This window comes from Gekko japonicus, unplaced genomic scaffold, assembly GCF_001447785.1.
Source record: "Gekko japonicus isolate JY-2015 unplaced genomic scaffold, Gekko_japonicus_V1.1 scaffold78, whole genome shotgun sequence".
NCBI classification, from domain to species: domain Eukaryota; kingdom Metazoa; phylum Chordata; class Lepidosauria; order Squamata; family Gekkonidae; genus Gekko; species Gekko japonicus.
In genome coordinates, this window is record NW_015165236.1 from 307,007 (window position 1) to 320,534 (window position 13,528).

The 13,528-nt window shown below is 50.2% G+C and overlaps 1 protein-coding gene across 1 annotated transcript in view; it reads left to right on the forward strand.

Moving 5' to 3' along the window:
* CIITA (class II, major histocompatibility complex, transactivator) overlaps nt 1–13,528 on the forward strand; it is a 60,196-nt gene that overhangs the window by 21,205 nt on the left and 25,463 nt on the right. Inside the window, exons 3-6 of the mRNA XM_015409877.1 lie at nt 3,868–3,996; nt 6,728–6,787; nt 8,967–9,026; nt 11,076–11,117. Of these exons, the coding sequence (XP_015265363.1) occupies nt 3,868–3,996; nt 6,728–6,787; nt 8,967–9,026; nt 11,076–11,117 (291 nt within the window). The remainder of the gene's footprint in view (nt 1–3,867; nt 3,997–6,727; nt 6,788–8,966; nt 9,027–11,075; nt 11,118–13,528) is intronic.

Sequence of the window (13,528 nt, forward strand, 5' to 3'; positions counted from 1 at the left end):
GAATGGAGGGAAAAGCCTCCTCTCGTTCAGGCCCACGTGCATCCTGACGCGCTGCTCCACTTTTATGCTCATGTGCAGATTTTAGAGCTTATTATATTTTAGATCTAATTCAGGTTCCAGTGCTGTAAGTTGTCTAATTTTTATATTGTTTAAATTTAAATTTTAAATTGTAATGGCCATTGGCTACACAATAAATTTTACTACTACAACTCCTACTACTACAACAACAACTACTACTACCGTACTACTACTACTACTACTACTACTACTACTTTTATGTTCATCCCTGCTCCAGCCAAAATGTCTCTCTCCCCCACCTACCACCCTTTCGTTGGGTCTGGTGAAACACGTTCACTTTCCCACGCCCCAGCGGCTCCTACGGCTGCTACGGCATCTCCCCACCCCAGCCGCTTCCTCTGCTAACCTGCAGCCCCACAGGACAGGCCGTGTGCCCGCAGAGGGGTGCTGTTCGGGGTGGGGTGGGGGGATGCTGGGAAAAGCAGAAGCTTCTGGAAGGGAAGAAGCTGCCCCCCACCCCACACACACACACAAGCACGACATGGCGGAGCCGTGGGTGTTTGCAGTGTGGTCGAGGTCCGGGGAGGAAGTGGATGGAGAAGAGAAACTCAGGGCTGGTTGTCCTCCAGGGTGTAGCTTTTCTCTCTGGGGGTGTGCATCATGCATCCACAGTGGGCACTTCCCCCCTCCCAAAGCTTGACTGGGGGGGGGGGACCAGCCTCGGATAGCCGTCTCCCACCGCATTTTCACCACTCTCAAGAGCAGCTTTGGTTGTTTTTTACAAATCCGCATCACACCTTTCTGCCCTCACAAGGGGCGCTGAGGCGGTGAACGGGTAAAAACATACCTGACCCCAAAAATAAAATTTTTAAAAATCACATTTTAAAAACTGAAAAGTACGCAGACGGGAGAGTGATTTCAGCAAAGCGTACTTTATTCGATCAGGAACAAGACGACTTTGGCCGGCTCGCAGGCCGGCTTATATCCCCCGAGAAACCGCCACCCAAAACACACCCCCACTTCCCAATAGGTTATTTATAGAGGCCGAGAGTCCCATAGGCTCTCGCCCGGGAACCTAGCCTCCTGATTGGAGCAGGCTAGGATCCGCATAGTCCATTGTCTCTTGGAGCGAAGCTCAACGTTTGTGTCTGACCGCGTGGAGCCCGAGCAGGCCACGCAGTCTGGACTGGATACATTACAAAAACCATTTAAAAAATCGAAAGCTCCTCCTGAACACACGTCATCCAAGCAGTTAAGAGCAGAGTTAAAAAAAAACATAAAAAACAGAGTGAAAATAAATACAAAATGGAGTTAACATGCATACAAAAAGATAAAAAACATTGGCTAGGAAGTCTTCTCTTCAGTTTGGTGTGGTGTTTAAGTGCGCAGACTCTAATCTGGGAGAACCGGGTTTGATTCCCCGCTCCTCCACATGCAGTTGCTGGATGACCTTGGGCAAGCCGTAGTTCTGACGAGCTGTTCTCAAAAAAGAGCACTTCCTGTCAGAGTTCTCTCAGCCCCGCCTACCTCACAGGGTGTCTGTTGTGGGGAGTGGAAGGGGAAGGGGTTTGTAAGCCGCTCTGAGACACCTTTGGGTAGTGAAGGGTGGGATATAAATTCAATCTCTTCTTCTTCTTCTTCTTTGAGGGCAGTTCTCTCAGAGCTCTCTCAGCCCCACCTACCTCACAGGGTGTCTGTTGTGGGGAGAGGAAGGGAAAGGAGTTTGTAAGATGCTCTGAGACACCTTTGGGTAGTGAAGGGCAGGGTATAAATCCAGTCTCCTTCTCCTCCTCCTCCTTCTGACGCTCCAGCCCCACCCCATAGGAGCACCCATCTTTCCACAACAAACCGGGAAATCTCTTCCCTTTAAAAAGCATCTTTGCTCCCTGCAACTTGCAAGGTTGCTAACTCCATGTTGGGAAACTCCTGGAGATTTGGAGGCGGAGCCTGGGGAAGGCAGGATTTGGGTTAGGGCATCATGCCAGAGAGTCCACCCTCCAAAGCAGCCATTCTCTCGGGGGGGGGGGGGACCGATCTATGTGCTTTGGAGATCAGCTATAATTCTGGAAGATCTCCAGGCCGCAGCTGGAGGTTGGCAACCTGCCAGCAAGTGGGCTAGCTGCTGCCTGGAGCGCCCCCAAGGGTGAAAACCAAACGGAGGCCTGCAGCGCCTTGAGATGAACTACGTAATATGTCGTCATGTAAGCAGCTGCGGCCTACAAGAGTCCGCATCGCTCGATGCACGAAGTGAAATCTCACCCCACGGATACAGATCAGGACGGGTGGGCCGTTCGAGGCTGTCTGTCGCAGCAGAAAAGAGCCGGCGTCTAGGAGCACCATAAAGACATCGGGAGAAGTGAGCCGTGACTCATGAAAGCTCCTCCCCTGCCACAGATTTTGTTAGACTTTGAGGTGCTGCTGGACTCTGTCTCCTTTCTCCTGCCATGGATATATAGGCAGAGAGAGAAGGGAAGAACTAGGAACAGTGGGGTTAAAAGACGGTACAAGAAAAGGCTGTTTCCACACAGAGAATTTGCTCCCAAACTGCAGCGGGAGGGGTTTTTTTTCAGTGCATCCCCACCATGTCATCTTCCTCCTATTTCCCTTCCGTCGCTTTCTGTGCCTTGCTCCTGTGTGTCTAGAATCTGCCTTTCAGAAATCTTGGAGTCAAATCGGAGCTTCCTGCAGTGTGGACAGGAAGGTGTGACAAAGGGCGGTCTATTTCCCTCCCCCCCCCCAAAAAAAATGAATAGACCAGAAAGGCCTCCTAATAACAAATGAATGCATGTAGTTCAATTCCATTTGTTTCCCTGGCGATCTGATGAAGGGAGCTCAAGGAAGCCGGTGGAAGGGGAAACGGATGGAACTGACGGGTACGTTTTCCAACCAGCGCCTCAGACGGATCTTGCAACCGAAGAGATTGAAAGGAGGGAAGGGGGGAGGATGGCGAGAGTCAGGAGAGAGGAAACCGATGTGGATGGGTTCCAGGGGAACCAACAGGAATGAAAATTAACGTAGGCTGCGGTCACACGGAACATTAGCCACGCTAGAGAGACGGAAGATAGGCGGATTTTCCGAGCGCGATCTCACCGCCACATCTGGGAAGCGTAGAGCGCCCGTGGCTCACCCGAGGCTTCCTGCCGAAGATGTGGGGTAAAAAACTAGTACCTCCACGGGGCAAGGCCGGGCGTCTGATCGCGTTTTTGGTGGCATCCGGCGCCCGCCCATGTCCCCTTGCAAAAAGGGGTTTTTTTCCCAAGTCTCCATGGATGCGCACAAGCACCCAACAGAGCATGCGCATACTTTGGTGTACAGAAAAAAAAAAAACCCGTTTGCCGCACCATGCTGCTTCTTTGCCGCGCCGCAGGATTGTCCTGTGATTGGCACCTCCCCCCTACCCACGGGACCTCCATGGAACCTCCACGGGACGTCTGATCACGCAACCGCACGTTATTTTGCCCCGGTGCAAACAGCCACGCCTCCCCCCCCCCCCCGCGATATCCGGCCCGTGTGACCGGGCCCGTAATAACAAAAGCCAACTGGAGCGATAACAAAATGTAACCAAAATAAACGAAGCTTTCACAATGAAAACAAGCAAGGAAGTGGCACTTCCCCAAACAGATGGGAAGGTTCTCTACCCAGCCTGACAAAGCTTTCCCCATCCCCCATAGAGCCCTGTGGGATTGGGGCATGGGCCAGCTGTTTGCAAGGGGAGAAAAGACCGGCGGAGGGGGGGGGGATATTTTCCAGTGAATTTTTGCTCCTCCATTTTTGCTTCTAACTGACCCCCACTGTGTTCAGTTCCTTTGTTGACATCCAGTGACTGAACGTTTCTTTTTTTTACTCGAGGCCACGCTCCTGATGTGGGTCTCGAGGACCAGGACAACAACTTGGATCTCTTTTACACGGTGGAAAATGATGGGACTGGGGAAGAGGTCTGCCTGTGTTCCAATCCGGGAGAAGCCTATGAGAAAATCGGTACGGAGGGGAATTCCCGGGTTCCCGGCGTGGGAAAGAGCTCATTTGGGGTCGGCTTTATTTTGTTGGAAATATGTGTCTTGCGAGGTCTAAAATCCAGTCATGATAGGGTTAATGTGTGCCTACCCGGTGTGCTGTTGTTAAGACTGACCTGGAAGGGAAACCTGGCCCATGATAGTGAAGCCTATTTATTAACAATAATTGATTAATGCATTCAGGTGATTTCCTTCTAGGGGTCAAGAAGAAGAAGAAGAATCTCTATTGTTGTAGACCCCTGTGGCCAAAGTGTAAAGATGTAGTTCTTAGGTGTCTTTGTTGTTTTGTAGATTTCCTGTGAACCCTTCCCTTTAGAAATAAAGATTTTGACATAGAAAGAAAATGCCTCCTCTTCAGTGAATCAAAGATCCATGGCAATCTCTGAATATTTAACTATTTTGCCAATTTTCCCAGCATATTTTACTGCAAATGCCTCTGGTCTTATTTGTCTGTTTAATGGCTGATTGAAGACGCCATCTAGCAAGGCAAACCTGTTGTGTTTTCCTAGGTTAGGGGTAGCCTGTAGTGAGGGTTGCCACCTCTGGGTTGGGAAATCCCTGGAGATTTGAGGGGTGGAGCCTGGGGAGGGCGGGGTTTGCGGAGGGGAGGGGCCTCAGCAGGGTGTAATGCCGTAGAGCCCACCCTCCAAAGCAGCCATTTTCTCCAGAGGAAACTGATCTTGGTCATCTGGAGATCTCTGGAGGTTGGTAACCCTGCTGGTAGTATCCGTTTTTTAAAAAGCAATAAATATTAAAATAAAACTGATCCCAGCCTAAAAGGATATGAAAAACAGAAAACAGCAAAAGCGATAAAGCCAAAACTGAAGGAAAGATAACGAGATAGAACTGGTAGTCGAGAGAATCGCCCTCGAATCAGTAGCATACACGTCTTTTGAAAAACAACAGCGAGTCAAAAAAATGCTAATTTACTGCTCGCCCTCTACCTATATGTATGGATTACAACTTCCATTTCAATGTATCTGTGCTTGCACACGAAAGCTTATACCTTGAATAAAACTCTGTTGGTCTCCAGTTTAAAATTCTCCAGTTTAAAAGGACCAGGCAGGAGGTGATGGAAAAGACCTCCGCCTGAGACCCTGGAGAGCTGTAAAGAGGGGTCACATCTCAGTGGTAGAGCATCTTGCTTGGCATGCATAAGGTCCCAGGTTCAATCCCTGGTAGCATCTCCAGTTAAAAAGGACCAGGCAGGAGGTGATGGAAAAGACCTCCGCCTGAGACCCTGGAGAACTGTAAAGAGGGGTCACATCTCAGTGGTAGAGCATCTTGCTTGGCATGCATAAGGTCCCAGGTTCAATCCCTGGTAGCATCTCCAGTTAAAAAGGACCAGGCAGGAGGTGATGGAAAAGACCTCCGCCTGAGACCCTGGAGAACTGTAAAGAGGGGTCACATCTCAGTGGTAGAGCATCTTGCTTGGCATGCATAAGGTCCCAGGTTCAATCCCTGGTAGCATCTCCAGTTAAAAAGGACCAGGCAGGAGGTGATGGAAAAGACCTCCGCCTGAGACCCTGGAGAACTGTAAAGAGGGGTCACATCTCAGTGGTAGAGCATCTTGCTTGGCATGCATAAGGTCCCAGGTTCAATCCCTGGTAGCATCTCCAGTTAAAAAGGACCAGGCAGGAGGTGATGGAAAAGACCTCCGCCTGAGACCCTGGAGAACTGTAAAGAGGGGTCACATCTCAGTGGTAGAGCATCTTGCTTGGCATGCATAAGGTCCCAGGTTCAATCCCTGGTAGCATCTCCAGTTAAAAAGGACCAGGTAGGAGGTGATGGGAAAGACCTCCCTCTGAGACCCTGGAGAGAGCTGCTGCCAGTCTGAGTTGACAGTACTTATTTCGATGGACTGAGGGTCTGATGCAGTGGAAGGCCGCTTGAGATGTACGACTTCACTGAACAAAGCTGATTTGTATTGTTTGTTTATTAATTAAAATATGTGTCCCCCCACATCTGCTTTGGCTCTAGGTTGGAATGTTCTTCTAATCTACGGCGCTTTCCTCCGACTGGCGTGGCTCTTCCATTGGCTGGGAGAACTACTAGATTTGGCGGAAAGCTCCTTAGGCTGGGGGGGGGAGGCCTCTTTGGGGCTGGTTGGATCCACACCAGGGTCAGAGACAGATCCTAACTGGAGGGCAGGTTCATGATCACCCTAGATATGGCCATTCTCAGAGCAGACGGGGGGATACCTGAGAGGGATAAAACCTCCTTAAGAGTTAGACGTTTGGGTGCCTGTTCTTCGAGAACCTGGATTTCTGGTGCCACGGGAGTTGGCCTTCATTGTGCCCAGGGGTCATTTCGTAGAAAAAGAGGTGCAGGACCTCATTAGCATAACTCCTTAGCATATGCCACACACCCCGGCATCACCGGAAGGCAACACCCACCGCTCAGGCTCCACTGGACTGTTTTGGATTGCTAGCTATTGGGGGGTGTTGGGGGGGGGGGGGACATACAGATCTGTCCTCACAGAGGAGGGAGAGCTTGTACCTGAAGGCAGGCCTGGGAGGGGGCTCTGCAACTTACCTGGCTGCTTCTTGCTCCTTGTGGCCCAACTGAGGGCTGCTGGGAGCAGGGGGCGGGGCTTGTTGCATGTGCCCGCCCCCTGGGCTCCTTACTGCCGGAGCTCCGCTCCTGTCCTGCAGGAAATGAACCCTGATTGTGCCCCTTCCTCTCTCGTTCTGTAGCTGAACTCGCAGAATATGTGCTGAAGGACAAGCCGGAAGAACCCGTCAAAGACCTTTTTGGTAAGCCGCTTCCGCTGTCTCTCGCCTCCTCTTACCCTTTGCAGGAAGATGGCAAATTGGGGGCCATTTGGGGAGGCAGAGAAGTTCTGGCCTGTGGGGCACAGTACAGCAGGAAGTCCGCCCCAGGCAAGCACCGCTGTTCCCGTTTGTTTCCACAAGGCTCTGTGATCTGCCTTGTTGTTGGGGCCTCTTATATTTGACAAGAGTTTCTTAATGCCTAAACAATCTCAGTCACCATATCTAGATCGTAGTGAGCCAGTTTGGTGTAGTGATTAAAGGGGGTGGCTCTAATCAGGGAGAACTGGGTTTGATTCCCCACTCCTCCTCCACTTGCACTGGCTGGATGACCTTGGGCAAGCCAGAGTTCTGATAAGAGCTGTCCTTGAAAAAGAGCAGTTCCTGTCAGAGCTCTCTCAGCCCCGCCTACCTCACAGGGGGTGTCTGTTGTGGGGAGGGGAAGGGGAAGGAGTCTGTAAGCCGCTCTGAGACTCCAAGTGAAGGGCGGGGGATAAATCCAATCTCCTCCTCCTCTTCTTCTTCTTCTTGATGGGCAGTTAAACATTACCCCTAATCCTGGATATATGTTTAGCACCTTGAATTGTTAGATATATCTATACATGTTTGCGATAATGCATTATATTTATAATTATCTTCTTACACATCTTCGCTGTAGTTATATTTGACTATTATGTTTACTGTTACTCATTGTTAGTCTTTGTTACTTTTCAAGGTTATTTAATAAAAAAAATAAAGCTGTTGCAAGACGGGGAGGAGGAGGCTTGCACAGAGGAGGTTTGTGGGGGGGGGGCGCTTTGGTTTTCTGCCACCGTCACCAGGAGGGTCTTGAGGGGTGGCTGGCTACGACTCCCTCTTTCCTCCATTTGGCATTTCCTTGGGGGCAGGGACCTGAGCTTTTCCTTTGCTTGTGTGCAGGGCTGTTTCTGTAGCAGGAACTCCTTTGCCTATTAGGCAACACATCCCTAATGTAGCCAATCCTCCAAGAGCATACAATAGCCCCTGTCAGAAGAGCTCTGTAAGCTCTTGGAGGATTGGCTGAACACTCCCTGTTTGAACTGCTGACTTCGGGTAGAAGATATAGGACAATTAAAACAAGGACAAATAAGTTAAAAAACAGTTTTTATTCGAGAGCTATTATTGCTTTAAATGCTGTCTGAAATTGGACTTTAGATGACATTGGTGGTTTAAGTTGCATTGTGAACCTTAAGGGAATTATGGGATGGTTGTGAATGGTTGTGTGAGTGTATATGAGTATGGCTGTAGATCACTGAAATGATTGCACCTTTAATTTCGTTGTACTATGTACAATGACAATAAAGTATATTATTATTATTATTATTATTGTTATTGTTATTTTTGTTGTTGTTGTTGTTGTTGTTGTTGTTATTATGAGTGTGTCGCCTAATATGCAAAGGAGTTCCAGCTACAGAAAGAGCCCTGGTTGTGTGGATTGGAAGTGTACCGCACCCATGGCCAATGTTCCCTTTAAGCTGTGGAGTCTTGTTAGCAAAAATTCTACTATATGAGCTACCGGCATTAAAGTTGTGAGCGGGCCATTTGGCTCCTGCATGAATCAGTTTGCTCTGGAGCCCTCCTTCCTGAGCTAAGACAAAAATGTGTGAGCCAGGGGCTAAGAAACTGTGAGCTAGCTCACACTCACTCAGCTTAGAGGGAACACTGCCCATGGCCGGCTCTAGGTTGAAAATAACCCTGTGTGGCGCTTGGCGCTGGTTGCGTGCTCCCTGGCGCTGACGTCTTTGTGCCAGAGGAGGCCACCTTGGAGTCTCTACCTGGCCAAACTGGGCCTCGTCACCCTGCCCTGAGAAGTTCTCAGCATTGCTCCCTCTAAGCTGTGGAGTCCCGTGAGGAAAAATTCTACTTTGTGAGCTGCTGGCATTGAAGTTGTGAGCCAGTAATTTGGCTGCTACATAAATTAGTTTGCTCTGGAGCCGTCCCTTCTTGAGCCGGGACAAAAATTGGTGAGCCGAAGGCTAAAAAACTGGGAGCTAGCTCGCACTAACTCAGCTTAGAGGGAACACTGGTTCTCGGCCTCGCAGTTCCTTCAGTGCTGCCCCGCTCAGACTTTGTGGTGTCTGTGGAAGCCGCGTGGCCTGGATCTGTGTGTTCGTAACCTCTGTTTTCCTTCCAAACGACACAACAGGAAGCCTTAATCAAGATGATGCTGTGACTGACGGTTGTTCCGAGCCAAAGACACAACGACGTAAGTAAAACCCCCCACCCGGAAGGCGTCCATGACAACTATACCCCCACAGTTCCCTCCACCCCCCCCCCAAAGACCTGCCAACAGGGGTCCTTTCGTAGAAAAAGAGGTGCAGGAGCTCATTAGCATAACTCATTAGCATAACTTATCTGCATATGCCACACCCCCTGACATCACTGGAAGTGTGTCAGAAGGCAACACCCACCACTCAGGCTGCACTGGACTGTTTTGGATTGCTAGCTATTGGGGGGGGGACGTGCAGATCTGCCCTCACAGAGGAGGGAGAGCTTGTACCTGAATAAAACTTGGTCTTAAAGGTGCCACTGGACTGTTTTGGATTGCTAATGGGGGGGGGCTCTGCAGCTTACCTGGCTGCTTCTTGCTCTGAATGAGGGCTGCTGGGAGCAGGGGGTGGGGCTTGTTGCATGTGCCCGCCCCCTGGGCTCTTTACTGCCGGAGCTCTGATCCTGTGCGCTCCTGCAAGAAATGACCCCTGCCTGCCAAGCATAATTTTATACCCTGGCGTGAGCTAGCACTGGTCTGAATATAACCCCCTGTATTGACAGGACAGAACCTGGGGCCAACTTCTTTACTTACTTGAAACAGTTTCACCCGGCTGTCGACGGTTCAAAACAGGGTCTGGATTAGGGTTACCAGCCTCCAGGTGTTGGCTGGAGACCTCGTGGGACCACACGCCCTCTCCAGGCGACATTTATTTATTTATTTAAAGCATTGCTTCCACTTCACTTCTCCTGGAGAAAACGGCTGCTTTGGAAGGTGGACCTGAAGAAATAATCCAGAGAGCTTTGGGGCGGCCAGCCTCCAGGTGGTTGTGCATATAACAACACAGTCAAAAACCGTGACACTGTACCCGCAAATACTTGACGCTTGGTTCAAAGCATTTCAGGGCTCTTTTTGTAGAAAAAGCCCAGCAGGAACTCATTAGCATAACAGGCCACACCCAACAGCAGAAACCCATTAGCATATTAGGCCACACCCCTGACAGCACAGCTCATTAACACATTAGGCCGTACCCCCACGTTACCAGAAGTGTGGTCATCCAGCCACACCCACCTTTCCCTTCTTATTCTGTTTACTTTGTTTGTTGTCCAAACCCAGGGCCTTTTTTTGTAGCAGGAACTTCTTTGCATGTTAGGCCACACACCCCTAATGTAGCCAATCCTAATGAGTTTCTACTGTTGGGTGTGGCCTATTATGCTAATGAGTTCCTGCTGGGTGTCGCCAACTCAGGAGCCAGACAGAACTCCATTCCTGTGCGTTCCTGCCCAAAAATAGCCCTGGATAACCGTTGCACCACATGTTAACCACTACACAAAGTCTGTAGTGTAGGACTCTAGATAACCATTCAGATCCGTTCCAAAGACACCAATGTTAACAGTCCAATACTGTTCCACAAATCCCCAAACCCCACCCTCCTCAGTCCCCACCCCCAAATGCTCCGGGTCTTTCCAAACCCAGAGCTGGCGACCCTCGTCTGGACCTTTTGGGCCCCGGTCATCTTTAGAGCCCAGTTCCTGTTTACTGTTTCTGGACCGGAGACTTAAGAAGACGGCGTCCCCGTCAAGTCCGTTTTGGTGCCAGTTTGGAACTGCCTTGCTTGGACTCATAGGGGTGCCAACTCTGGCTTGGGGAATTCCTTGAAGTGTGTGGGCTATGCCAGAGGAGGGTGGAATTTGGAAAGGGTAGGGAGTTCAGCAGGGAAGCAATGCTCCTCTCCGTGGGATGTGAATTAGGCAGTTCCTCATAGGCTTGGCAACCCACAGGAGATATAAACTGGCAACCCGCGGGAGATATAAATTTGCTCTCTCCCTTCACCCCTGCAGGTGGAATTTGGAAAGGGTAGGGAGTTCACCAGGGAAGCAATGCTCCTCTCCGTGGGATGTGAACTAGGCAGTTCCTCATAGGCTTGGCAACCCGCCGGGAATATAAACTGGCAACCCGCGGGAGATATAAACTGGCAACCCGCGGGAGATATAAACTGGCATCCCACGGGACATATAAATTTGCTCTCTCCCTTCACCCTTGCAGGTAGCTGTTCCGATGCTCCAGAACCGAAACGCCAGAAACTTGGTACGTCGGCATTTGAGTTGCAACAGTCGAGCTTCCCAGAACCGTCGGAGGCCACGACTAGGGCGGCGTATTTAATCTGGACTGCTTCCCAGTTTTTATTTTATTATTAATTATTAGGACAATGCATATGTTTAAAGAGGAAGACAACTTAGGAAAAGGTCTTAGGTGACATCTCAGTTAATATTTATTAATTCACGCCATTCGTACCCCATCTATCTCCCCAACGGTGACCCAAAGTAGCTCACATTGTACTCCTCGCCTCTGCCTTAATCCTCATGACAACCCTGTGAGGTAGGTTAGGCTGTGAGTGTGGGACTGACCCAAGGTCACCCTGCCAGCTTCCATGGCAGACAGGGGATTCGAACCTGGGTCTCCCAGATTCTAGTTTGACAGTCTAGGGATGCCAGCCTCCAGGTGGGACCAGGGGACCCCCTGGAATTACAGCTCCTCTCCAGACCACCAAGAGAGCCAGTTCGATGTAGTGCTTAGGAGCGCGGACTCTAATCTGGGAGAACCGGGTCTGATTCCCCACTCCTCCGCATGCAGCCAGCTGGGTGACCTTGGGTCAGTCACAAGTTCTCTCAGGGCTGTTCTCTCAAGGACAGTCCTTGAAAGAGCTCTCTCAGCCCCACCTGCCTCACAGGGTGTCTGTTGTGGGGGGGGGGAAGGAGTTTGTAAGCCGCTCTGAGACCCCTTCGGGTAGTGAAGGGTACGGTATAAATCTCCTCCTCCTCCTCCTCCTTCTTCTATCAGTTTTTCTGGAGAGAATGGATGCTTTGGAAGGTGGACTCTATGGCACTGGGGTCCCATTTCTCCCCAGGCTCCACCTCCAAATCTCCAGGAGTTTCCCAACTCAGATCTGGCCACTGTAGCCCCCCCATCAATGTTCTCTCTAAGCTGTGGAGTCTAGTGAGCAAAAATTCTACTTTGTGAGCTCCTGGCATTCAAGTTGTGAGCGAGCGATTTGGCTGCTGCATAAATTAGTTTGCTCTGGAGCTACGTCCTTCCTGAGCGAAGACAAAAATGTGTGAGCCAGAGGCTAAAAAACTGTGAGCCGGCTCACACTAGCTCAGCTTAGAGGGAACACTGCCCCCCCCATCCCCTGCCGGTGGCCAGGAGAGAGCTGTGGCAACCGTATCTGACACTCTGAACCACTGCACTGCCCTTTGCTATTAAGCTATTAGGAACGAATATTTTTGAAAAATCTGGATATTAATAACAGTCAACAGACAAAACCCAGTAAAATATGAAGATCGTTTCAGACCCAAGTGGGTGACCTCGGGCCGGTCACACACTCCACGGCCACGTTGGTCTGCCGCCGAAGAACCGGGTTCGAGTCCAGCAGCACCCTCGAAACCAACGAGATTTTCAGACTATGAGCTTTTGAGAGTCCGGGCTTATCAATGACGAAGCGAGCTTGGACTCTCGGGAGGTTATACCCGAAAACATTGTTGGTCTCTATGGTGCTGCTGGACTCGAACCCAGCCCTTCAATACAATATGAAATATTAATAGCTGTAGTATAGCCAGTAGTAATAGCAGTAGTATAGCCAGTTTGGTGTTGTGGTTAAGTGCGGGACTCTAATCTGGGAGAACCGGGTTTGATTCCCCACTCCTCCACTTGCACCCGCTGGATGACCTTGGGCAAGCCATAGTTCTGATAAGAGCTGTCCTTGAAAAAGAGCAGTTCCTGTCAAGAGCTCTCTCAGCCCCACCTACCTCCCAGGGTGTCTGTTGTGGGGAGGAGAAGGGAAAGGAGTCTGTCAGCCACTCTGAGACACCTTCAGATAGTGAAGGGCCATGGGGTATAAATCCAGTCTCTTCTTCTCTTCTTAAATCAAGATCCAAATATTGGTGAACATTTGTATGTAAAGACGGGTGGGCCGTTTTAGTCTGTCTCTAGCAGTAGAAAAGAGCAAGGTTCCAGTGGCACCTTAAAGACTAACAACATTTGTGGCAGGGGAGGAGCTTTCGTGAGTCACGTGTAACACGAAATCTCCTCCCCTGCCACATATGTTGTTAGTTTTTGTTAGTCTTTAAGGGGCTACTGGAACCTTGCTCTTTTCTATTGGTATGTAAAGGCGATAAAACATTGAATATTAGTAAGCATAATATCACCTCTAAGGAGCAGCGGTGGCTCAAGTGGTGAGGACGCTGACCTGCAGGCTGTGGAAGGCCAGTAGTTCAGCAGTTCGAGACCCGAGTGTGTCGCATGACGGAGTGAGCTCCCGTCTCTAGTTCCAGCTCCTGCCAACCTAGCAGTTCGAAAGCAAGAAATTGCAAGTAGATAAATAGGTACCACTTCGGTGGGAAGGTAACAGCGTTCCGTGCACCTTGGTGTTTAGTCATGCCGGCCACATGACCACGGAAGCGTCTTCGGACAGCGCTGGCTCTTCGGCTTTGAAACAAAGA